Genomic DNA, 27017 nt, shown 5'->3' with positions numbered 1-27017 from the left:
GCAGGTCAGATCTTGCTTTTTATTTGTATGCTTAGAAACATTTGATTATGTACTGCGTATTATGTTTAATATGTGGAAGAACTTTAGATTCTGTTAGTTTTCTCTGAAATCCTTTGATAATGGCTGATTTTTTTTTGTTCTACAATTAAATAACTTACATTATTTAGTTAATAATTTAAGCAATTATTATAAATAGTTATTTATTATAAATAATAAATAATAATTGCTTAAATTATTATAAATGTTTATAAATTATAAACAATTATAACAATTATTTAAATTATTAATTAAATAACAATTAAATGACTGGCTCATCATCTTAAACTTGTATGGGTTTTGGTAACTTTTTAGGGGACAGATTTGTTTCAGTTTTGCTTATAGTGTTAGTGGTAGTCTAAGCATATAATGCTTGCTTCTAAAGTATAGCCCTTCCTGAATTTCAATGGAAAGGTGATTACCAAGGCATTTACCATGTCTCTTAAAGTGATGTGACTCAAATCCCAAATTATTTCCCCTGCAGCCAGCAGCTAAAATTTATATTCAATTATTTTAGCCTTCTGGTTGTTGCTTTTTGGTGAACTCTGGAATCCATCTCATGCAACCACATTTAGGATCAGCCAAGAATTGAAGAGAGTCTTTATCTAGACTTTGGGGGAAAGCTGTCCTCTTTCTTTTTTCATTTCTTTTCATCTGTTCTTTTCTTTCTAGGATTTCCCATCTCAACTTACAGTTATTCAGGTAGTCTCACATTCTGTCCTTTGACACCATTAGCCAAAACATCTACGGTTTTTTGCTTGAATTCTAGTCATTCCATGCAGACTGTGGAAGGTCCTCAGAATAAAAGTTGTACGGTAGCTCAGTTGACTGAGTGACTGCCTTCAGCTCAGGTCATGATCCTGGAGTCCTGGGATCAAGTCCCGCATCAGGCTCCCTCCTCAGCAAGGGGTCTCCTTATTCTCATTCTCATTCTCATTCTCACTTATTCTCATTCTCTCTCTCTCAAATAAGTAAATAAATAAAATCTCCAGAAGAAGAAAAAGAAGAGGAAGAAGAGTTGTATAAATGTGTACTATACCAAGTGTGGTTCTTTTCTTGAATCCCCTCCAGTGTGTCCTGCTTTTTGATTGTTCTCCTATGCATTCAAATAATTGTTTTATGTATTTTGACCTATGGATACATATAGACAGAGAATTTTCCAAGGACCAAATCTTTGAGTATCCCAGAGTTTAGTATATCAGGATGAAGAAGAGGAACTAGCAAAGGAGACTGAGAAAGAATGACAATGAGGTAGGTAAGGACAATCGCCTGAGTGGGTTAGGTCCTAGAGAGAATGGAAGAAGTCTCCTTATTAGTACAGGAGTTTGGCTCTCAAAATAGTGTAATGGAGCAGAGAAAAGAGATGTAGCTCAAAGAAAGTTGTTTTTTAAGATTGGAGAAATTATAGTGTGTTTACTTGGTGATATCAATTATCCTGGGAAGAAATAAAAATTAAAATAATGTATCAATAAAGTAAAAATAAAATAAATAATACAAATAAATAAAATAAAAATAATAAAATAATGGATCAATTATGAGAGAAAATAATTGAGAGAGAATAGTGGGTTTGGTAATGCAGGCAGAGTATTTTTGGAACAGATTTATGTGGGTAATGGATTTGGTTGAGACAGGTTGTAAATGTTAAAAACAGGATCACCCACTTAGAGTGGAGAGCAAGAGTTATGAAATAATTATCCTTGAAAATGGAAAAGTGAATTGACTAAGATAATTATTAGACATATCAAAAACAAAAGAAAACAAAACCAATTAATGTAAAAAGTCATGAATTTAAAGTGAGGTTTGTCAGCATGATTGTTTTCTCTTAGTCACAGTTAGCTACTAGGGGATGGGACAGAAGAGGTGGTGAGTTTAGATTTAAGAATTTCTAGATAAGCTTGTAAGACAGAGGGAGAAAGAAAAAGTGGTGCCACTTATGTATGCAAGGAAGTGATTATAATGTCAGACTTTGGTATTTAGGCTGCTTAAGGATTGGAAGTTAGGCCACATGGGGATGAGACACTGAAAATATGGTGGGATCACATATTTGCAGTTGCAGTAGGTCAAATAATTGTTGTGGCTGCTTAGAGAGTGAGCTAAAAAGATAGGAAGTATTGCTTAGAGAATGTAATGCTTCAAATTTTATGCTTCAAGTATTATGGAGGTCATATAGTTATTAGTAATGTTAAAGTGAGGAATATTCAAGTGATGTTACCTCAAGATCATGTCACTTAGTATTTCTTTTATGGGACTCTCCTAATTTAGCTCCTCCATATTTGAATTCTTAATTCCAAATTCTTTTTATTTAAATTTTGCTGTTTCATCAATGATCATTCACAAATTGTATTCTCTGCTTTTTAAGATGGCAATAATTGTAAAATAGATTTTAATGATTGTCTCTGGTCTTGATATTTTTAATACTTACATATATATACTCTATAGAGAATTTTACCTATATCTTACAAGCTAAACTAGGCAAATATTATTATTCTTATTTCCATTTTATAGAGGAGGAATCTCGAATTCAGAGAGATTAAATGATTTGTTCAGTGTTTTCACTCTAAGTCCTAGTGTTCTTTCCATTATATTGAATGGTCTCTAATCTGATAAATCTGTTCTAACATGCTAATGGGTCTAGTACTTAAGAAGTTTTCCTCACTAGACAGAGGGTCCTCAGAGACCCAATAATAGTCTGAAAGAGCTGTGCCAAAAAATTATTTATAAAATCATCCATGTCTGCTATATAGTCTATATAGCAGAATAGTAGACTAGGTGGGACTTTGAGAATTCTTTGAGTAATAAAGAATAGGCAATTTCCTTTTCCTCTTACGCTCAAAAGGATATATAACTCCTTTAACAAAAGTCATGTAGAAGTCCGTATTGAAAGTCAAAGTCAATTATATTTATTTTTTGATTTCAAAGGGGATTTGAAAAGCCAATCAAGTATGACTAAAAGTGTGTTGGGAGTCATAGAATTAAAACAAAATGAGGGAGAAAGCAAGAAATTTTGGAGTCTTCTTTAATGCAGAAAAATATACCCTACTTCTTTGACATTAGGTAAAATTGGCATGTTCAATAATCTCTGCTCATGCATTTTATACTAAGGAGGATCCCAACCCACGACTGGCCAAGTTAAGAGCATTCCCTTCATGAAGACTAGAATTGGTTGTAGAACAAGTTGATCAATAAACTAAAGCACATTTGTGTGGGAATAAAAGAGATTCAGCATGTATTTCTTTAAATATGTTGCCCAGATACATAAGCCTTATGAATAAGAAAAAGCTTTCTTTAAATATGATTTTTATTGATCAATTGATTACTTTTATCCATGTTCTCAGAGTTTTTTTTCTAATGAGCTGAAATGTTAAATTAGTTGATAAGAGAAAGTAGACAGATAATAGGAAATTTGGAAAGAACCTAAAAATAAGAATTTTTAATGTGATATTTATAAGTAAAAATTTTATTATATTTAAAGTTTAAATGTAAGAATTTTATTATATTTAAAATTCTCAAGGGCTATCATTTCTTAAGTTCTTTAAAAATTCTTTGTACATATTGCCTCAAATCAGTTGGCCAGGTTTTCTAATAAAAGACTGTAATATATTAAAACCGATAAGTATGATTTTTATTTAATAGACATTGTGATATGAGAAAAAAAAATTGACCTAGTTTGCCAGTACTTTTCTAAGCAAGTCATTTAACATTTCTGAACTTCATTGCTCCTCTGCCTATAAAATGTGTTTTACTAGATAAGCTGTAATATCTCTTATAAATTCTAACTATATTAACCTTTTTTCTGGAGAATGGATTGAGTTCTTAAATATTGAGATATCATTAAAGCTCTTTCTCAGGTTCCATAATTTTCTAATCCATGGCCTAAAATTGTAGGCTTAATAATAGAACTTGTGATAGCTATGGAAAGGGAGAGGTCAACCTGGAAAACAGCCTTTCCTTAAAAATTTTCTTTGATTCAAGAGTATAGGCTGTTTAGCCAGTGAAGATTTATTTCTAATTTGTGAAATGGGAAGACTCATAAATGAAGAACCAGAAAGACTTTCCTTTTGGTCTTCCGTCTCTTCAGTTTGAGTGGTATTTGAAAGCATCCCTGAATTTGTGGAAGAACACATGACTATTTCTCATAGAATGAAAATAGCATTTAGAACTCTCTAGGAATGGAAATTATTACTAGTTGAGAATGGTAATGAAATCATAATTAGAATTATAGAGAGTCTGAATTGTGGCCTCTTAATTTTATGAGATGGGAAATAGAAAAAGAGATCCTTTGCCAGTAAGCATAGTAAGAAAGATTAATATTGTGCAAAAAAATTTTGTTGAAACCTAATGTAATATTTCTCTTGAAATGTAAAATATAAGATTCCAAAGTAGGAAAAGTATCTATTTTTATATATATTTTGGCAATTAGAGCTATTTCTGATTTATTTTTTATTACAAATTAATGCATGTATGTTGCAAGATTTTGGAAAATATTTAAACTGGGAATGATATCATAAAATTTTAAGAATTTTAAGCAGATTTTTTTACTTAAAGTTACTAGTTTTCCAATGATAAAGTAGGAGTTATAACTGAATATGTCACAAAAGTGGATGTTAATGGAGCCTTTATATAGGTCCCTTAAGGAAAGATGTTTCAATGGTAGCATTATTAGATTTTTAAAATCATCCATGTCTGACAATCTTCTCAGGATTTAAAACTAAGGCTAATAAAAATGTACAATAAAAAAGCAAATAATGCACGCCCATCTCAATTTAAAATAATTTTAAGACCATATAATATATATATTATTTTATATTGCATTCAACTGAAGAAGTGTGTTATCCTGTATATAATTTATATGTCACAAAGTGTTTTATAATTATTTTACCTAGGGCCCCAAAGGAGATCCAGGATTTTCCCCTGGTCAAGCTGTACCTGGAGAAAAGGTAATTAGTTGCCCAAGGAATAAAATCATGGTGATATATTTCATGCACTAAAAATTCATTTTTACCTTTTTAAAATGTAAATTTTACTTGATATCAGATGGAGGAGATAGAAAACTAGAGAAGGTATCAATCAGATAGATAAGGTAGAGAACTTGAATGAAGGAAGAAATATTTGAAAAATAAATTATATCATCAGCTTAATATGTTAATTAAAATATTCACATTATTTTATTGAGTGTCTACAGTGGCCTACCATTGTGCTACCTGCTCTTTAGGGATGGGTGGGGTGAAACATTAGAGCAGTATGTGACCTTAATCTCAAAAATTTGCTATTAAAAGGCATACACACAATAATACATAAATTCTAATGCTGTTTGTGCCTTTTTTAGACTATTCCATGTACATTATCTTTTCAAGTCCTGAGTAATTGAGAGAAGCACTCATTATTATCTTGTTTTCCAGTTAGGAAAACAGAATTCTTAGAATTTAAATGACTCATTGATTGTAAGTGGTTAAGTTAATGATATATTTGTTTGACTTAGTCTAGTATGCATTTCACTTTATTGTAATGCTGTAAAACATACACATTCACATTTAGGTAAAAAGAAACTAATATTTTGAATAAAGCTAGCAACAAAATCTTTGTCAAGAGGAGGATACTGTTTTCTAGTGAGTCTGAATAAAATTGGAGTCTTTAGGAATACATCTGGGAATCTCTATTTGGACAAGTGTGATACAATTATAGGATGTTTTTCTTTGTATGGTATACATTCACAAACTTTTAGAATCCCTGAGTAATTTTGGTGGTTCCTGGGTTGAAATCTGATTTTTTAAAAAATATATTTTTATTTATTTATTTGACAGAGAGAGAGAGATCACAAGTAAGCAAAGAAGCAGGCAGAGAGATGGGGGGAAGCAGGCTCCTGGGGAGCAGAGAGCCCGATGTGGGGCTCGATCCCAGAACCCTGAAATCATGACCTGAGCTGAAGGCAGAGGCTTTAACCCACTGAGCCACCCAGGCGCCTCTGAAATCTGATCTTTTAATTGGCTTACAGAAACTCTTGTAAACTTAAAAAAAAAGAAAATCATATTAATGAACTTTACAGGTATTACATTAAAAAGTAAATCCTCAAAAAACTTTTAATCTAGAATCTTGAGAATTTTATTCCTGTGATGGAACTGAGTTCACTGAATATAAATAATTTAGAAAAAGAATGGAAATTTATTAGAAAGTTATTTTCATTGTTCCCTTAGTTATTGTGGGGAAAAATATCCTGCAATCTGAGAAACAACATGCCGTCTTTTAAAATATCTAAATATAGAACATTTGATTTCTTACTTAAAATTTAGAAATTAAAGCCCATTCTGTTTTGGTGACTTCTTTAAATCCCCAAATTAGGCCTTCACATTTATATCAAATGCTTGGTTTTATCTTTACTTGTGGCTTTCCTTTTCAAGATATAGGGTGATTTGGTATGTGTACAGTATCTGTATGAAATATAGGATGATTCAGCATTGGAATTGAGGCTTCGAAGTATGTCAAGCCTTTTTGAGTTAGTCATATACTAATTGTGGTTAATGTTATATAGGAGTAAGGTAGTAAGATACAGGATTTAATAATATATTACCATTGAGCTTTAAGTGAAATCCAACTCTTAACATTGAGAGATGTATTTTTAGAATGGTAAAATTTAAAAACATTTCTTGGACATTGTATTTAATTGTATTTACATTTAAGATTAAGTTCAAACTGAGGAGGCAAGATATCAGTTATATACATACATTATGAATACAAATAAAATATGAACTTCATATTGGTGAGAGTTGAGGGGTTTGGGAAACAGTTATGTTTTATTTTTAATCACTTAACCATTTTTACAATAAATATATTGTCAGTGATAACACAAAAGAAGTGCAGGGTCTAGTCCTTCAGCATGGAACATGTATTAAAGAACGTCTCTCATAGAGCATGTTTAAGTGTTAAGCCATTTTGGAATCTCAGTGGCACACAAAAATAACCACTAAATGGTGCTTTATGTTTTTCCTTTCCTATAAGTCAAGTGAGATATTATTCTCATTTTCCTGGTGGAGGAACTTTAAAAGGAAATCTAAGTGATCCACCCATGATTAGACCTAGTGGAAGGAGACAACTCTCCAATAACCTTTTTCCTAGTGCAGCTTTCTTTCCCCCCATCAGAGTAATGAAGGTTAAAAAAATAATCTGTATAAAATGGTTATCCCATCACAAATGGAAGCCATCTTAGTAAAATGTCAAGAAGTATTAAAATGAAGTTAGTCCACATGGAAAGGTATTAGATTGTTTATCATCAGAAACATTCTTTTCTGTTCTTATTATTTAACTTGATGACATATTAAAGTACATAGTGCAGTAAACGTTAAACACAATACAGTCACTTAGGAGTTTATTTAGGATTATTACCTAAGTGCCCTTTTTTCTTTCACAACATTTTTTTTTTTTCAATGCACAATATATTTGTTGCAGCAGAAACAGGGAGGGGAAGGGAAGTAAAGAAAAACCACTTGCAGCAAAGTGCCTCAAGATTATCTTCCCATTCCTTTGTGGTGTTTTCTCTTTGTCAGTTTACACAGACTCCTCTGTATTTCCCACCGTCACTTCTAGCCGCCGGATACTCCTTCCCCCTCACATGAGTACACTTTCTCCCTCCTATCCTAAGCTGGGCTCAGAGGCCCTCATCAAATCTGCAGGATCAGGAGGATGGACCGCCCTAATAGGTGAAGTCGCATCTGCTGGAGCCAAACATGCGTGCTCCCCCCAAATTTTCACAGCATTTACTTCCCAGAGGTGCAGCAGCCAATACCAGTGTAGCCGGAAGCGGAAGTGTCCCTTTCTCTGGTGTGTCACGTGAGCCCAGCCCTTGCTCCCCGCAACCCAGTTCCTAGTGGGAGTCCTGGTAGGAGGCAGCCAGCCCTCCACTGCTGCACCACGAGGTGCTTGCAGGAATTTTAGGTAAACTTTTTTTTTTTTTTTTAACGCAGTAAACCTTGGAACTATAGGAATTTGGGGAGTTTTTCTCATTCCTAGAGAAAAGAGCATCAGGGAAAAAGGAGCAGGAGTATGGAGGCGGGAAGTCCAGTGGCACTCAGCGTGGGAAGAGAGAAATACCAGGAACCTCAGAAAAAGTCTCAAAAGGACTCAGAAAAGAGGGGGAACTTGAGGCAGACTGCAAAGATCAGAAATGAATGCAGTAAGGTTTTGACGTCCAAGATGAAATCCTGTAGCAAGGGAATTCTAATTTTTACTTCCTTTTCATAACATTAAACTTCTGTTTGTGTTTTGTTCTTAGGGGAATCAAGGCCTTTCTGGATTAATGGGGCCCCCTGGTATGCAAGGTGATAAGGTAAGACCCCTAACAAATAGTTTTACTTTGACATAATTGGATGTCATCTGGGTCTAGAAGCTCTTAAACTCTTTAAAATCTCGTTTTAAAGTTGTGCCCAAAGTCATTGTTTTAAATTACTTTTTTCAGCGAAAGAGATTAAGATGCTGTCCTCATCCATGAAAGTGGAGCCCACAAAACCCTTCAAAAACAAAACCCCTTTAGTTAATGATGAGGACAAAATTCATGTGGGGAACGAAGTTAAAGTTACTGATAGAATGATGAAGCTTTTCTTTTCTTTTTCCTTTTCTAATATTAGGGCAGTAACCCACTTCTGAAACTCTGAAGTCACTCTTCAACTTTTATATGTGAAGTGAGATATACTTGGTTATAGGTATACCCTTTTTAATTTACCCTAAAATAATTTACCCTAAAATATACCCTTAGTTTATTTTCTTAGGAAATAATCCTCTCTGCCATGATATACATGAGAATGTGCAACCTGAAGAGTAGGAAAGAAGTGAGAATTGGGGATGAGTGGTAAAAAACAGTAGTGGTATGTATATGACTAAGCTTTTTCTGAGGTAAAAAGGAATATTAACATAATTGCTAGAATTATTTCGAAGAAAATATATTGTGCAATTTCCTATTTCTTCTCTCTATATTCAGCTTATTTTGTTTTTCCCAAATACTGAGTTGTTGATTTTCTACAGGGGAATAGGAAGATCAAAAATATCTTTCAAAGTATTAAGGGCCCCCAAATATTGCAGGGCAATATTTGACTTGGTATGGCTATCTAAATACAAATAATAATGAGCTGTGTTGATGTCTTAGTTTGTTATATTCCTTTCCTCTTGGGAGATTTAGGTTGGAAGTGTTATTTAGGCTCTGGTTACTTGGTTCAAATCCCATCTGCCATTTTTTTAGGTCCCATTGATTTGGGTAGGGTGCTTAACCTCTCTACCCTTCAGTCGCCTCATTTGTAAAATGTGGAAATAATACTACCCATTTCATAAGGAGGTTTGGGGAACAAGAAATGAGATAATCCATGCAATACAGTATCAGACAAGGAGTGTCAGACAAAAAGTGTTAAACAAAGCCCTAATAACTGTTAGCCATCAGCTCTTTATCTGGTTTTAGAAATCTGACCTTGTTTGTTTTCTTCATAACTCCTGCTAAAGGGCTGAATGTTAAAATGTTGAGAAAGATTTTGATCTCATATTGTATTTTTTCTTCCACTATCATTATTTTTATGGCCTTCAGATTAATCATCATCATAGACAGTGCTTAGAATCTGATCATTTCTTTGAGGTTGTTGTTTGCTCCTGTGGAGTCAGAAAACTGAAGAGTGATCATTTCTTTCTTTCTTTCTTTCTTTCTTTCTTTTTTTTTAAAAAGATTTTTATTTATATATTTGACAGGCAGAGATCACAAGTAGGCAGAGAGGCAGGCAGAGAGAGAGGAGGAAGCAGGCTCCCTGCTGAGCAGAGAGCCCAATGCGGGGCTAGATCCCAGGACCCTGGGATCATGACCTCAGCCGAAGGCAGAGGCTTTAACCCACTGAACCACCCAGGCGCCCCGAGAGTGATCATTTCTAACAAAAGTGGTCTTGATATAGATAGTCATGAATCTGTTTGATTAATGCTACTTAGTATACCCCTGACTGCTAAGTATACCTCTAAAGAAACTGTTTGGATGAATAGCATCAAATAGAGACAATCTCATGGAAATTATCTTAACTTTTATTTGCTTTTAAATATACAGTTATTTCATCCTGAAGATTGATACTGCATATGACAGAAAAACTAATCACTACTTTCCAAAGTTAAATGATGCCAGTGGTTCATGACATCAGCAATCCAGAAAAAGGAACTCTAAGTAAAGGTTGAATGGTTATTGTGTAGAAGAATATATAAAGAAGTGTCTATAGAGATAAACTGGAAAAGGCTAATTTTAACCATTAAAGCAGATTATCTTAAGACTAATACATGCTTTTTGGTCTGTGTAAGTCTAGTAAAGTGAAATACAGCACTATTTTAAACAAATCGGGTTATAAACTCTCTTTCACAGACTTCTTTTCCTCTTAATGATTTCTTAAACTTAAAATCTGCCTTTTTGTTGTTGTTGTTAAAATTGATTGTATAGGAACCAGTGATCAAATAGCAGCTGTAGCTCAGTTTTCTCTAGAGATAAAATTGAAAATATTTATTTGAAGATTTTATTTATTTACTTGAGATAGAGCAAGAGTAGGAGAGTGAGAATGAGAGTGAGAGAGAGACACAGAAGGAGAGGGAGAAGCAGACTCCTCACTGAGCAGAGAGCCCAATGTAGGGGCTCATGCCAGGACCCCAAGATCATGACCTGAGCAGAAGGCAGCTGCTTAACTGACTGAGCCACCCAGGTGCCCTAAATTGAAAATATTTAGAAACAAAATTACTTTCTGTTAAATGAAGTGTTCATGGCTTACTATGATTTGATAGTAGTTTGGAACAATGCTGAAACATTTGAAATGATTTTGTAGTTTTTCTGAGGATTTTTCCTCTTTCTAAATAAATGGCTATTAATAGAAATCATATACAGATTTAAAAAAAGTATTCTTGGGGAAAGGACATAAGGAGTCAATCTAAACCAAATTATTTCTCCACATAGCAGTCTTGGGACGATTTCTATCACAATGTGTGCATGTCTTGTTTTAAAATGAATATATAAAAGAAGTACATTCAAAATGAACTTGATAGGCTGTTACTGTGGTTTTTACAGAACAGGAAAGGGCAAGACTAATTATTAGGTAAAATGTTTAGGTAAATCATGAGCTGTTTTAAGGAATTCACTGATTTTGGCTCATGTTCTGAACTACCTAAGTCATTCTAGCTTACTTCTCTGAAACAGGATCCATGCTAGGAGAACCTAGAATAATGGCTCATGTTAGCTGTAACCTGGGGCTCTTGTTTCTTTCATCCTTGCATTTCTATCCATAGTGTTAGTGCTTGGTGAATTCTGAACGTCAGGACGAGAACTGAAGTTATTCCCTTTGTAAGTGAGAAATCTAAGATAAGCCCAGAGAGGTTAAGAGAATTGCTCATGGTCACTCAAGATTATGGCAGGATTTAGAGAAGAAACTTACTGCTAGAATCCTCCGTGCTTTTAACTATTCTTTACATATTATGAGAATTAAATAAGGTACTTGGGTTTTGATTAATATGGAGTCTATCCCATCTTTTTATCTATTAAACTATTTTCTGAAGTATTATTACATTTTTTATGCTAATATCAGTAGTAGCTATTTTATTATGTACAATATTCCAGTTGCCCTCCTGAGCCTTGTTTCCTTGCATCTTAAAAACAACTAATTGTGGGCCACCTGGGTGGCTCAGTTGTTGAGGGTCCGACTCTTGGTTTTGACTCAGGTCATGATCTCAGGGTCATGAGATGGAGCCCCTGCTCAGGCTCCGTGCTCAGCATGAAGTCTACTTGAGTCTCTCTCTCTTTTCCTCTGCCCTTTCCCTGACTTATTTGCGTACACACATCCATGTTCTCTCTCTCTCTTTCAAATAACTAAAGACATAAAATCTTAAAAAAAAAAAAAAACAAAAACCCAAAATCAACCTTATTGAGATAAACAGAATGTTTAGTATAAATCACTTACCGAAGACCACAGAATTATTAATTGGCTGATTTAGGACTCAAATCCAGGCCCGTTTGGCATATAACTTCTCTTATCAACTTCAAATACTGCTACCCCACTAATTAGTTTGTTAAGTTAATATTTGTTAGATGTGTATTTCAGTACTTCTCACTGTCCCAGATATGTATGCAAGAGGAAGTAAAGTCTTGTTTTTCATGAGAGCCAAGGGAACAAATATAGTTTTGGATGACAGATAATAATGACTTCATTATTCCTTTTTGCTGTAACCTTCTGGAAATACTAAAATTCTTTTAATATAAGCTGTACTCAAGCAGTCTTGAAAATGGCTGCAAAAAAGTTGCGTGGAACACAGTGAGAGCTCGTGAAAACTTTTGAGGTAAATAAACAGAAGGTTGATGTTGAAAACATTCTGAAAGCACAAGTAATATTGAGAGAAATAATGAAGGGAATAAATCAGTAGCAATTTTTTTTCACTCTTCAGAGAGTCTATTTTGCTTCTTTCTTTTCTTTTCCTTTTTTTTTTTTTAATCTCTCTTGTCCCTACTCTTTTTTTTTTTTTAAACCAGTATTAACATCTTAACAAGCACTGTTTCCCCAGATTGACTGGTTATACTGCCTCAGTGAGCCACCTTCGTGTCCTCTTATTTTCCTAGGAACTGAAGTATGTTTTTACTTCCCACTAAGTGTCTAAATTTGTGCCAAAGGCAGATAAGTTGGATCCAGAGTGCATGCTGTGCTGGAAGGAGGACAAGAGTCATAATTCTGAGCTTGGACTCCAGATGGAGTTTTAAATTGTTTTTTAATAGAGCCAATCAATTGTTATATTAACATTGGAAGTCTGCTATTTAAAATTGTAAGAGCATTAACAATGATTTCAATTGGAGCAGTTTTTCTATGATCAAGAGGATAAACCAGATGGGAGCAGTTAAGCACATCTTAGCATACAGACATATAACTCACGGCAATTGTAAAATATAACGCACACATTTTAATACAGATTTTTATGAATAATGTATGGCAGTATTTTTCTGAATATCAAAAATACTAACTGCCATGGTTTTAGCAATAATTACAAATCAGTGTGAATTCTTAGTTTTAATGGAATTATTTCAATTATTTAAAAAAATTTCCATTACATATGAGGTACACAGTAAATATTTTTAAGAAGTTGGAAAGGAAAAGAGCAGTGAAAGTATTAAAGGGAATGCATTGGGATATATTAGTCACTCAAAAACTATACAGCTTTTCATAATCTTTTTAAAGCAAGGACAGTGTTGAGGAGCTAAAATACTGTATGTCCATGAGAACAACAATAAAAAGTCAGGATTGGCATACATTGGGTGCCTGGAGAGGAAAATAAGGAGAGTTCTATTGTTTCTATAGAGTTATCTCTAGAGATTCTTCTCACTTGCCCACTATCCTGGTAAAAATCTGCAGACTGTACTTTATTTGGGTTTGGTTTCCAATCCAAGGGTAGTACTGAATGTCTAATTCAAATGCTGCTAATAGGGGCTATGCGGACACCACTGTGGCCATCTTCTCTGCAATCCCCCGTTCCCACTGATGGGGGGGATGCAGAGGGGACATGGAGAGCCAGGCCTACTGGTACCAGGTACCTACGGTGGGTGCCCTATTGAGCCCCCCAACAGGCAAGTCAGTGGTTGCCAGAGTGGTGTAATTTGTGGGACTCTGAAAACTTTCATGTGTCCAAAGATATTTTCCTCTGTCTGGCTTTTATGATTGACATTTTAACATTAAGGATAAATTCATTTGGCTAAAAGTATTTCAGTTTCCAGACATTTGAAAAAAAAAAAATTCTGTGTCCTCAGAAAAAGCTGTTATCTGTCATGGAGCACCATTTTGAGAATTAGTTTATCCTACTCTTTTTCTCCATGAGAAATTATTGAGAAGGACTGTTACTAGGGTTGATGGGACCAGAGTGAAAACTGAGTGCTGATTAACAGGGGTTAGTGGGTCAGTATTGTGAGGAGTTTGGGGCAAAAGTTGGTACAAGTCTGCTGTGTGCATGAGTGAAGTATGTTCCAAGAAGGAGAGGCAGGTAGAATAGAGAGGTTCGTGTGGTATTCATCCTATAATTTGAATCCCCTCAAGTTCTCCATTTACCTGGGATCCTCCTATTTATTTGTTTTTTAAAAAAATTAAACTTCTTATTCTTAGGACTTAAGGAAATATATTGCCTTCCCCCCAAAAGGGCTTACATTCTCACAGTTCTTGATTTTCATCTTATTCTGATTTCTTGCTTAGGGTTTCTTTTTTTATGGTCATCTTATCACTGCTTTTCAATTTTGCCATAGTTTCCTCCGTTATTTTGGCCAAAACATGGTTAGAGGCCTTTGTCTGTATTCCTCAAGGTATTGTTACACTGAGTCCTGTAGTGTTTGACAAGTTTCATTGGAAAGTTGGAATTACCTAATCTAATACTGTTATATTACAGAGAAATGAAATTTAATAGTGATTTCAATAGCGAAGTAGCAATAGTAAAAATATATAAATATATGTAAATATATAAAAATATAAAAATATATGAGTGACTTAGTGACTTAGTTCTTATATGCAAAGACTATATTTTATTCACTGTGGTATCTCAGTGACTGAACATTGCTGCTCCTAAGTTTAACTGATTGTGCCCTTTCACCCAGTCCTAGTGGTCATCTTCTTCCTTAGTGTCTGCTTTTCAAATCAATGTTCCTTCTTTCCTGTCTTATTTTCCCTGGGTCCTCTTTTCAGGATTTCACCCATTTTAAGTAGGCTGAGTAAAACTAGTTAACCTGTTTACTAATCTCTAAGCAATGTTGCCTTTCACATGATTATATACAAGGTTAGCCCACCTTTCCTTAGCTTCTTGATACTAGACAGAAGCAAAAGTCCCAGGGAAATGGTCTCAAACAAAAGAGCAGTTTCCTTCTGGAGATAAAATCTGTCACTAACTCTGGAATGCTACAGTTGTTTTAGTCGTATCTTTTTGCCTTGTAATTCATTCAGGAAACCTTATGTAAATAAGGTATAGTATCTTCAAGTAGTTTACTTGAGTAAACAGTTCTTAGACAGTGTACTGTCTAAAAAAGAAAGCACTCTAAAGTAAATTACAAAAGTGAATTATGCCATTGCAAGGGCAAAAATGGAGATATGAAAAGGTTATTATAGGACATAGTTGAGGGTTACCTAAACTTCCAAGGGCAGGAGTGGGATAGTTTGGGAACCAGGGAAGAAGGCAACATCTGACCTGCATATCGAGGATGAGCAGCAGTTATCCTGATGTTACTATCCTTAGTAGACCTGTGTATGCCACCTAACACACAGGTGTCAGTGTTAAATAAAGGCTCACAGGCAAGAAGCAGTTCCTAGTGTCTGGGCTATAAAGTGTGAGACAGGAGGTGTCAGGAGATAAGTCTTGAGGGGTATACAGGGGTTAACTTATAGAGGATTGTATCATGTATCACTCATATCTATTTATTTATCAGGTAATAGAGAGCTACTGGAGGGTTTTAAGAAAGGGAGTGCCAGAGGCAAATTATCTACTATCCAGTTTCTTTGGCATTTTTGTGGCTTCCAGAAAAGGATGCTTCTACTTTTCTGAAACCTGAAGTCTATAGAAGGAGAGCCAAGGTGGAATGGTAGGGCAACAATACTGAAGCTGTCTTTTACCATAGGGAAAGCTTCCTCATACATAGGAAGAAATCCTTATCTGAGTAAGTATAAGTCTTTTCCTTCTAGTAAAAAAAAAAAAAAAAAAAATATATATATATATATATATATATATATAGGCATTCCTCACTTTGCATGGTTCCCATGTATACAGATTTCAGTTACCATGTTTAATTAAGTAACACCAGTCTCCCAGCAATGTGTTTCAAATTTTGCTTACAACAATGGTTAACTGTGATTAATTGCAAAAAGTACAAAATTTGCTATGGTCTCCTCAGCCTACAAAACAAAATAAATTACAAAAACTACATAAATAATAGATAAGCATCAAGATCAACCACCGGTCACATCATTATTCAGTCTGCTGGTGATTGTTCACGCACATCTGTTCGTTGATGCACAGACAGCAAAGCATATAGTGTGTTGCTTCCTTGTCTCTCAATGAGAAACCTATGTGATATTTTACACAAATAGATAATCAAAAGGTGTAGTTGACCATCAAAGATGAGAGTACAGCAAAATAAAGGAGTACTGATAACAGAGGACTTAAAATTAGAGTTGAACAAATGGAATTATAGATGAAATAGTTGATTCGGGAACATAGCTGTTATTTGAGAGACTCTACATGATGTAGCCAGAGGAACATAGTGAAGGATAACTTTTTGACATAAATGAGGAAAGTGTTGTGATGAATATGACAGATGTCCCAGAGGTAACACCAGCTAAGAAATCTCCACAGTAGAAGAACTTTTGGAACTATTTCATGACATTGACAGTACAAAGGATAAAATGTTCAAAGTCTCTCCAGACTTGGAAAGGAGTTTGACAATTTGCCAAAGCTTACAAAATATGCTTGCTCAGTATGTTAATTTATATAAGAAGGCCAGCCCTATTCAAACTACTATTTGTAATTTTTTAAAGAAATGATACTTTCTCAATGTTTTTAATGTTTTAAATTACACTGTACTCTAAATATTAGTTTAACTTTTTTTTTTCATTTCCCTACACAATTGTAATTGGCAGAATTTTTAACATTTTGACAAAAATTTTTAAAAGTCACAGAACATTTGTAGTTGTTCCCATAATTAATATTGCTTTGCATGGTTTCAGTTTGGATGATCAGTTTTATGGTCCTCTAGTACCATGCCAAATGAGGATGGCCTGCATATAAATGGTACCACTATTTTCTTTATGGATAAACCTTTTATTTATGTATCCAAAATTTTAATTACTTGGGCCAAGTTCAGATATATAAATAACTTGAAATTTGTTTCTTTCCCATATCTTAATATTTCTGATTTTGATTCTACTATGTCTACTGAATTTATTATTTAATCTGCTTAAAAACAGAGTTTATAAGTTTTCTTATTGGCATACCTTAAGGAATATGTTCACATCAGTTTTTTTTCAAGATATTCATCCGGTAAAAATTATATGTTGTTATTTACTGGACTTTTTTGTTATTCTTCCTATCTGAATATAGAAAACAGTGACCCAAATAATATTTCCAAAAGACTATACTATAAACTGATTTTTAAAAATAAAATGTTAGGTCCCTAGACTGTAGCTATGCCAAAATTTAAATGTAGGCATTTTTCCCAGGAACTTATTCTCTTTGCTTTCAAAAACTTTACAGACTGGTGTTAAAGTAGAAAATAAATAATGGGTATAGTCACAGATACAGGAAATAAATGGAGGCCTTTCTACAATAGTGGTAATAATTCCAGTGTATTAAAGATATAATAATATCAAAGACGTTCTTTGTCCTACTTATTTACCTTTCATTTTAACATTAAGAGAATTGAGATGTAATATAAGATACTTAGAATCTGTTTTTGGGGTGCCTTGGTGGCTCAGTCGGTTGAGTGTCCAACTCTTGATCTCGGCTTGGGTCATGATCTCAGGGTCATGAGATGGAGCTCTGCATCAGGCTCTGTGCTCAGCAGGCAGTCTCCTTGAGATTCTCTGCCCACCCCCATAGCCTGTCTTTCTCTGTCCCAAACAAATAAATAAATAAATCTTAAAAGAAAAAAAAAACAAAACAAAACTAGAATCTCTTATCTACTCAAGTAACTCAAATCCATTTAAGTCTTTCTATCAGTTCATTCATACATACAAGTATCATAATAAATTAATTAATGGGCACTTCCTGTGAGCCAGGAACTGTTCTAAACACTGAGGATACCACATTGAATAAAATAAAAAACTTCAATTAAAACCGTAGGAGCTTATATACCATCTCTTACTCTACCTCTAAAATCTGATTTATAATTATCTTTCACTGTACTATAAAAGTTTCCACCTGACCCATTCTCTTCCATTCTACACGTCTCAGAGTCTCTATCTTTATTTTATATCATATGCCTGAATCTTTTTTTCTCTGATATATACATCAATCTTATTTAAATTCTTCCTATGCCTCTAAGCCCAAAGTGACTCATGAATATGCCTTTATTTTTCATTCAATGAAAGCTAAATTAAAGAAAAAAAGAAAAAGTACTGACTTTCTTATAGACCCGAGTAACCACAGAATGCTAACAATAAAAGGAAATTCAGCCCCCCTCCCCACTGCTAAGTACCTGAATTTTTCTTTCTTTCCTTCTTAAAAAATAGTTTAACCTAATTAAAAAAAGGATTTGACTCACCTGACTTGTTCCCATTCAGGCAACGGTCTTTACTCCAAGTGACTTCATTGGCTACTGGTCAGACTTCATATTGGTCTCCTTTAGATCACGTGTTGGGTTCTGTGGCTGAGATGGAGTAGAAATGAGATCATGAAGAAAAGATCATGACTATTGCTGTCCCTTTATTAAAGTCTCTGGATATGGGACAAACCCTTCAAAGGAAATTGTACATACAGAAGATAACATGTTTAACATGCCTAGTCGACCATTAAAAGAAGTTGTATCTCCACTGTTTCATCATGGGCTAGATGAGGGAAGAAACTCTGGTCAGAAAAACAGCTGGTAGCCAAAGAAAAGGAAGCATGTGGTTAGACTCAAGTATTCACAGAAATAAACATAAATAAGTAAATAAATAAACGCATACTTTTTAAATAAAGGAAAAGGAAATAGGCTTATGAGAGAACTTTCTATACCTATGTGCTTCTTACCCTGGCTCCTTGTTCCTCATCCTCCTGACACTCCTCAGGAGCTTCTTAGCCCCCACCCTCCTAGAGCTGCTATACCACCCTAGGGAGCCACCACCACTGCCTTAATGCTGAAGACATTTCTTATGTTCTATTATAAAAAGTGAAGAGACTTAGCTCTGATAATATTTTTACTTGTGGAATCCCACATAACACTTGAACAACTGAGAACAATATGTCTCGTGCTTTGTAATTAGGGTGATATTTAGCTATCTCAAAAAAAGTATAAACTGAGAGCAAAATTGAGTCAAAACATTGGGTCTATTAGATGCTGTTGGTAAATGAGTGATTTTGATAACACCATGTTTATGAGATATATAATTCTTTTGATTGATTTGTCTTGGTGATCTATAATTAATGTTTGTGTTTATCGATGAGAATGAGTCTGTATTTGAAAGCTACATGCATCTAGAATAAGTAGAAGGACAAAATATTCAATTCTTGATAAATCTGTCAAACTGACATGATTCTACCTTGCTACCTGTATCACTTTGGTCAAATTGTTTAATTGTTATCTATAAAAATGGGGGAAATAACTCCTTTGTAGGATTGCCATTGAATCAATGGAAGTATTTGGAAATGGCTGGTACATCATCTGGCACATAGCCCAATGAAGTTCCTTTCTTCGTTTTCCCCCTTCTTTTTTCCCCTCCTTCTTTCTCATGACCACTTCTCTGTTCTCTTTCTAATAGTCTAAACACAAAAGGTCCAAGCTCCCACAGGGCAGGCCTTTTCCTCTGCCCCTTGTTTTTTTCCTTTCTTACCTCATTGTGACTAATATGCTTACATACAATAGAGAGGTAACAAAAAAATTATTCTCTAGCCTTGTTTTCTTAGTTTTTCCTGTCTTTTCTCTGGTTCCCAAGAGATCTGTTTACTTCAGCATTTTATTGTTGCTTTAAGTTTAATATCTCAGAAGCTGCTTAAATCACTTTCTTATTTTTCAAATAGACACCTCTTATAATTTCCTCATTGTCTAGCCAAAGCGTTACTTTCTTCTTTAATTCATTAATACAAGTTGATAAAGCCCTCAGTGATTAATCCTGAATGACTCTTTAACTCCATTATTCTATATCCTGTAATTCTAAAAACTTATCATCAGTTGACAGTACATTAATTTCAAGTTTTTGATATTTGTGAGCTCAAATTATTTAAGTTTTTTAGTTAGAATTTTCTAGAAAATTCTAACTAAAGATACTCTCTGTCTTTTTGCTAGATTTATTTATTTATTTGAGGGAAAGAGAGTGAGCACACACATGTGCATACACATACTCTTGCTTGAGGGAAAGAGAAAAGGAAGAAAAGCAGTCTCCCAGCTGAATGCAAAGGCCTATGCCTGGCTCCATCTCAAGACCCTGAGATCATGACCTGAGCTAAATCAAGAGTCAGGTGTTTAACCGACTGAGCCACACAAGCACCCAGAAATTCTATGAGGTTCCTAAGGAAAGGAACTTTTTCTTTTCTTTTTTTTTAAAAATATGTCTAAGCCTAGTAAACCATAGGTTGATTTACTAATTGTTGATTAGAGCTATACCAATTTAACTCCTAAGTTTTCCTTTATTTCTTTCCTCCTGTTCTTTTGTTCTACTTCTTTCATCTTGCTCAAAGACCTTTCTAGAAGAAAAAGGATAATATCTGTATTATATCTTTGGGCATTAGTAATGGAGATTAAAGATTTGATTTGAGTTCTAGTATATGGAAAAATTTTTTGATACTAATTTTTTAGGCCTATAAAACCCCTTTTTTTATAGGATCTATGAGCAGCCTCTTCGATTTTTCTTAGGTCATGTATGGAGTGTGATAACAATGATTTGGATCAGAGAAACTGCCTGATTATGGTCCAGTTTTTCAGTAATTATCAATAGATTACTTCCGAGGGCATTTTGCTTCAATGTTAATAAAGTAAAGATGGCTTGATAAAGCCTGGTGTTGGTTTCTATGCTGGGCATGGAGACTGCTTAAGATTCTCTCTCTCCCTCTCCCTCCTACCCTACCTACTTCTCCAAAAATAAATAATAGATAAATAATAAACTAAAATCAGCCTTCAAAAAGCTTTAATAGATTAAAAGATTTAATAGATCCATTGCTGGATACCAGCTTTATATAGAAGATGCTGTTTTAATTCTCTATTTTAAACTATGCTGCCATTTTTGTTGATAGTAATGAATAATACAATTACTCATAATAAAAAAATAAATAAGAAATAAATTATAAAAAGCCATTGATGAGGAAACCAAAAGTTGGGACAAAAAAGCACTTAGAACCTTTGTTTAGTTTTAGGCTTGTATGAGCTTACGGTTCATAGCATGTCTTCACCTTTAACCTTGCAGGGACTCAAAGGCTATCCAGGGCTCCCCGGACTCCAAGGTGAACCAGTAAGTACTTCATTTATAAAACTTGTATCTTCTCCAATAAAAAAGACACACATTGGTGAACTCCATGGAGAGATTATTTTCCCCTACTTATTAAGATCTTCTTCTCCTCAATGATTTTCACTCTGTTTAGTGCAGGACAGACTTTTTCAGTTGCTCATGTTATAGGTTTGTTTTTGTTTTTTCCCAGATCCTTGACTGACTTTAACTATCTGCGTAACATGTTCCAGAACTTTAAGAACAGTTCTTAAATATTTGAGGTTCACAAACCCCTTTAAGAGTGTTATAAAGGCTATGAGCTCTTTCCCAGGAAAACACACATTTTCACACACATGCATGCACACACGCACACACACATTTGATTATTTTTATTTTTTGTTTTCATTTTTTCTTTCACACAATTGATTTTTTTTTAAGATTTTATTTATTTGAGAGAGACAGAGAGAAAGTGCATGCACACACATGAGTGGGAGGGAGGAGCAGAGGGAGAGGGAGAAGTAGATTTCCCACTAAGCAGGGAGCCCGATGTTGGGCTTTATCTCAGGACCCTGGCATCATGACCTGAGCAGAAGGCAGACGCTTAACCAGGCAGATACTTACTGACTAAGTCACCCAGGTGCCCCCCACATTTGATTTTTTATACAGTTTCAGGAATTTGCCTATTTACAAAAGCCTACTCATAACTGTTAATTTCCTGATCTTTGCATAAGGGAATGTAAATAAATTTTAATAAAAACCCAAATTAGAATAGCACATATGTTATTGTCCATTATACACATACGCACGTATTTAAAAGTCAGAATAGTTTGGGAACTATTTAGTTTTTGATCATGTTATTCTTTCTCTCTCCCATCAGAAAATAATGTATGTCATAGAAAAAAAAAAAAAAAAAAAAGCCGGGGCGCCTGGGTGGCTCAGTGGGTTAAAGCCTCTGCCTTCAGCTCAGGTCATGATCCCAGGGTCCTGGGATCGAGCCCCCCGCATCGGACTCTCTGCTCAGCAGGGAGCCTGCTTCCTCCTCTCTCTCTGCCTGCCTCTCTGCCTACTTGTGATCTCTGCCTGTCAAATATATAAATAAAAATCTTAAAAAAAAAAAAAAAAGCCATATCTCTTGTTTTCAATGTAGTTTGTACTAGGTCAGTATAAATAAAGCAGTGAAAAAGATAAGAGATAAGGAACTAACTAGGGTGATGGACACCATTATTGGAGATTGAGCAAAGAGCCTCAGGAAGCCCTAAAGAAAGGTCCTGAAAGAAATGTGATAGAATGTCCCTGAGGAAAGATAGAAATGAAATAAAGTTAATTTTCTCTTTCATTCATGTTAAGTGGGACAGTACATTCTGTTCAGTCCTGAGGCACAATTTCTCAAGATTACTAATTACTAGAAATGGCAAGTAAAATGATATATTATATTATATTATATTATTATTCCACTTTACTAATTCTACTTGGTTGCAGTGCTGGGATTCTCAGTGAAGTCTGATTGTCTCTGAGCGTGTGCTTTTAATGCTTGGTGTTAGAAGTGGGATTGGGGCAGGTTTCCTATTCCTAATTTCTCCAGGGTCTAGAGATAGATCTTTGTGTCTAAATTGCTCCATTCAATCTATAGATTGAAGTGGGCCAACTTTTTTGTTTTTAACCATTTTGAAGCGCATAGTGAATTTTAAGTTGTAGTGTTTGCTTTGAGTTTCTTTTGAGCTTCTGTGGTTGTCACAGTGATTTTAGGGTGTGGTTGGCTTAGACATGTTTATGCCATAGAAGACTGCTGAAGGCAGTTTACTTTGTTTACTTTGTTTACTGCCATTCCAGGAGAGCAGAATTTAGCCATCCCCCAGAATTCTTTTTGTATTTCTCTTCACAGCTGGAATGTGTTAGATATCTACCTGTTACCCTAATACCCTCCATGAAAATCCATTCAAAATGAGATTTCCTTTATGTCTTAAAACAGATTGCTTTTTAATAGAGCTCAATTAATCTAATTTGCCTAGGAGAAGAATGAAAGGGATGGTGGCTGGCTTTAGCCAGAGAGTGACCTACAGAACAAAACAGCCCTTTTCATTGGTTTCACTGCTTTCTATTGGCATACCCAAATACAAGTTTTTGTGAATGTCTGTATATAGTCCTATGTATTTTAGAATTGGATGAGGCATAAAGGAAGCTGTTGTAAATAGATTGGAGCAAATCTCACAATTAGAGGGCTTTCCCTAGAGTACTATGGGAAGTTACGTACACTTCAGAACTACACTAGAGAAGCAGCCTTGGATGGTTTTCTCTGGAATTAGACATGCTGATTCAAATCCTGGCTTCCCACATACTAGCTGAGTGACTTTCCGCTGGTGACAGACACTGTATGTCTCATGTTTTAATCTGTAAAATAGGGATAATGATACCTACCTTATAGGGTTTAGACAGATTTAAATAAGATAATACTTATAAAATACTTGAAATAGTGCCTGGCATATGACAGGGGCTAATGAATGTTATGGGAATATAATATTATATATTATACATTATTTTAATAAGGTAATATTTAGTATAGAAATATGGTTTCTGAAATTCATAGGATAAATCTCTCCATATGTAGATAAGAATTTTGTTCTGTACTTCTCAGAAAGCCACTGTTTTATTTACATTCTGTTAAATTATCCATTGTCATATATATATATGTATTTATATACACACACACTCATCTACATATATATATAGATGAATGTCTATATGTATATAGGGTACATATATGTGTATGTATGTGTGTGTGCATGACATGACAACTTCGTCAGATTGTCTGAGTTCTGAGTTCATATCTGGGCTCTGCTACTTACTCGCTGTGGCATCTTGGGCAAGTTTCATAACTTCTCTGTATCTTACTTTCTTCAAATGTAGAACAGAGAAAATAGTATCTGTCTCATAGCCATAAAGTTAATGTAATGTGCTTAGCATAGTAAGTAGCACATAAAAAGGACTCAGTAAATGGTAATTGTTGGAGGAAGTGGGAGAGGAGGAAGAGATGAGAAAACAAAATTGAGAGAGAGTCTGAGAAAAGTGGAGATAAAGATATATTAGGAGGCTACATGTCTAATAAAATGGGAGGGCAAAAACGTTCACTTATGATCCTCCAATTGCATTTCCTTTGTCTGTTCTTTCTATAGATTTTCCAAATTTTTAAGAATTTAATAGTATTTGTTTACTTAAGCTGAAGGTAGCACTCTCTGTGTGTTTCAGAGCAAAAGGGAAAAGGGCTAGTGTCTTTTATCTCTCACAAACAATAAGAAGGAAATGAATTTTACATAATAAATAAGTAATCCATGAAATTTACCTTTGCTGTCACCATCTAAGTTTAGGTAAAGGTGGTTTAGCGTACATTCTTTTGGCATTTCCTTGGTTCAAGGATTATTTAATAGACCTAAACTCTGGATACACTAATGAATGAATGAATAATTTGTCAATGAAGGAAAGTAAAAACAAAGTGGAAGTATTTCTTCTCGCTTGACTCCACAGTGGTATAGCAAGTTTCCTTTCTTATGCCTTTGAGTCTCCGTTCTTCAGCAAACCTTGTTTTAAAATTAAAAATACAAATTTGTCGATTTAAAATGACTTTACCACCCAAAGTTAGTTTGAATTTTTAGATAGATTTGTGTCATGATAAAGGTACTTACCACTCAATATCCGTTTTTTAATCAGACTTGCTGTAAGAATGAGTTTACTTTAGAAAGGAAGAAGAGGTTGGTTCTGAGGTTCCCTGCCCCTTTTAATCTTCTGAGGGTCATGCTTAGACATTTAAGGAGAGTTGCAAGATGATTGAAATAAGAAGGAATTCAATATAAAAAGATAATGCTTATTAAGAAATGTACCCACTCTTTTTCTAGAATAAATATCTTCTTTATGTAGTACTGGATTTTTCCATCCTAGATTTTACCATTATTAATAGTCAGTGTCTCATTTAGAGCTCCTAATCTGACAGTTTTATTTTTTTATTTAATAATTTTGGCTCATTTCTATTTGAAATAGGTGAAAACAGTCAGAGAAACAATGTGAAGTCCCCTTAGTACTTTTGTAGGGAAAAATTTCTTTATAAATTTGTGTATTATAGTTGTGTCAAATTTGTTTCCTTGGGCTTCTTTTGGTTTTGTTGTATTATTTTATTTATTTTATTTTTTATTTCAGGGAATTCCAGGATTCACTGGTAATATTGGTGTACGTGGTTACCCTGGCAGGCAGGTGAGGTAACTAAATTTATACTTCTCCTTTTATGTTCCTTTTCATTAATGCATTGTATGCTCTGATTTTCAAGGTTAATGTTTAAATAATAACTATTTTATTTCTATTAAAAAAATGAATTACTCATGGCAAATAATTTCAAAATTAAAGTTATAAAAATCCTTAAAAAATGTTACTGTAGAAAGTTTTGGTTAAAATGGGAGTGGGGTTTTTAAACATGTGTGATGTGATACAGTGGAAACTTCAAAATTAAAATGCCCAAGGGTCTAATAAGATTTTAAAGTGATCCCGCTACTGATTTTCCAATACTACTACTCACTGTAATGAAGTAATGGTAGAAGTTAAGACTGTATAACAAGCATTATTTTTTATTAGCAGAGTAATAAAAATGTGAGACACAGTTTGGCAGTGCTATGTTACTTTTATGTGAAATGTATTCAAGTCTTTCTATACAGTTTTGAAAATTCATTCTAAACATTTCATATTTATTTTCCTCTCATTTATAACTTTATCTATTTCATATAGACTAATAATAGACCAAATTTTCTTTTTTTTTCCTAGATTATTTATTTATTTATTTGACAGAGAGAGATCACAAGTAGGCAGAGAGGCAAGCAGAGAGAGAGAGAGAGGGAAGCAGGCTCCCCGCTGAGCAGAGAGCCCAACATGGGACTCGATCCCAGGACCCTGAGATCATGACCTGAGCCGAAGGCAGCAGCTTAACCCACTGAGCCACACAGGCGCCCCTAGAACAAATTTTCTTTCTGAGGTTTTCGTGAATTGAAGTCTTACTCTTAAAATTAATTACTCATTTAGTATACTAGAAAACTATAGTTATAATATCTTTTTAATTCTCAAGGATGAGGGAAATGAAAATGCCAAAAAAAGTAACAACATTCCATATTTTAGGCCTTTAAAAATTCTTGAAGAGTAATGTGTATTAGAATCTTACCACTAAGTGATACTTTGTGTTGTCTGAAACATGATTAAATACTCAAGCCTATGGACATTGATCTGAAATTAAAAATGTGTTGATTTTTTTAAATTATGGCAATATATTTTAGATGAGTTGGTTAGAAGTGTTTTAAAAGAACATGGTTTTCCAATGAGAAATAGATTAAGATTTATTTTTTATATCTTTTAATGTGTGTTAATTTACTTTGCTTAGATATCTAAAACACATTTTTGCATAGATTAATACCTCTTTTGATTCTGAAATTCTAAAAATTCCTTGAACATATATAATCTTAATTATACTTAGCTTTGAATTTTCTACTTGTGACAATGACACCTCTTTATATGCCTATTTTATTTTATTTATCAACAGTGCTTTCAGAATACTGTAGTATGATAATGATGTCTTTTGTTCACACTAGGGTTTAGCTGGACCAGAAGGTAACCCAGGCCCTAAAGGTGTACGAGTAAGTAAGCATTTTTATCATCTTGTAAGCATGTTTGCATAAAAGTCAAATGAAGTATGTAAAATAGATATCATTTTCAGACTTCCATAGGAAGTTTGAATGTAATGCCAGGTTAGCCTGAAAAGAAATATATTTGTTTAATAGATGCTTTCACTGTTAACAGCCACAGAAAGCAGTCTTATAGCAGTAGGTTTTACTTCATTCTTTTCTATTA

General features: G+C 34.2%; 1 protein-coding gene across 2 annotated transcripts in view; it reads left to right on the top strand.

Annotated features, from left to right (window-relative positions):
* COL24A1 (collagen type XXIV alpha 1 chain) overlaps window positions 1-27017 on the top strand; it is a 402120-nt gene that overhangs the window by 59303 nt on the left and 315800 nt on the right. For both annotated transcript variants that reach the window (XM_059136719.1, XM_059136718.1), the window contains exons 6-10: window positions 4920-4973; window positions 8300-8353; window positions 21123-21167; window positions 25329-25382; window positions 26759-26803. In XM_059136719.1, the coding sequence (XP_058992702.1) occupies window positions 4920-4973; window positions 8300-8353; window positions 21123-21167; window positions 25329-25382; window positions 26759-26803 (252 nt within the window). The remainder of the gene's footprint in view (window positions 1-4919; window positions 4974-8299; window positions 8354-21122; window positions 21168-25328; window positions 25383-26758; window positions 26804-27017) is intronic.

The sequence above is a fragment of the Mustela lutreola genome, chromosome 10 (genome assembly GCF_030435805.1).
Source record: "Mustela lutreola isolate mMusLut2 chromosome 10, mMusLut2.pri, whole genome shotgun sequence".
NCBI lineage: Eukaryota > Metazoa > Chordata > Mammalia > Carnivora > Mustelidae > Mustela > Mustela lutreola.
Note: the sequence above shows the minus strand (reverse complement) of the source record. Positions and strands in the feature narration are given on the sequence as shown.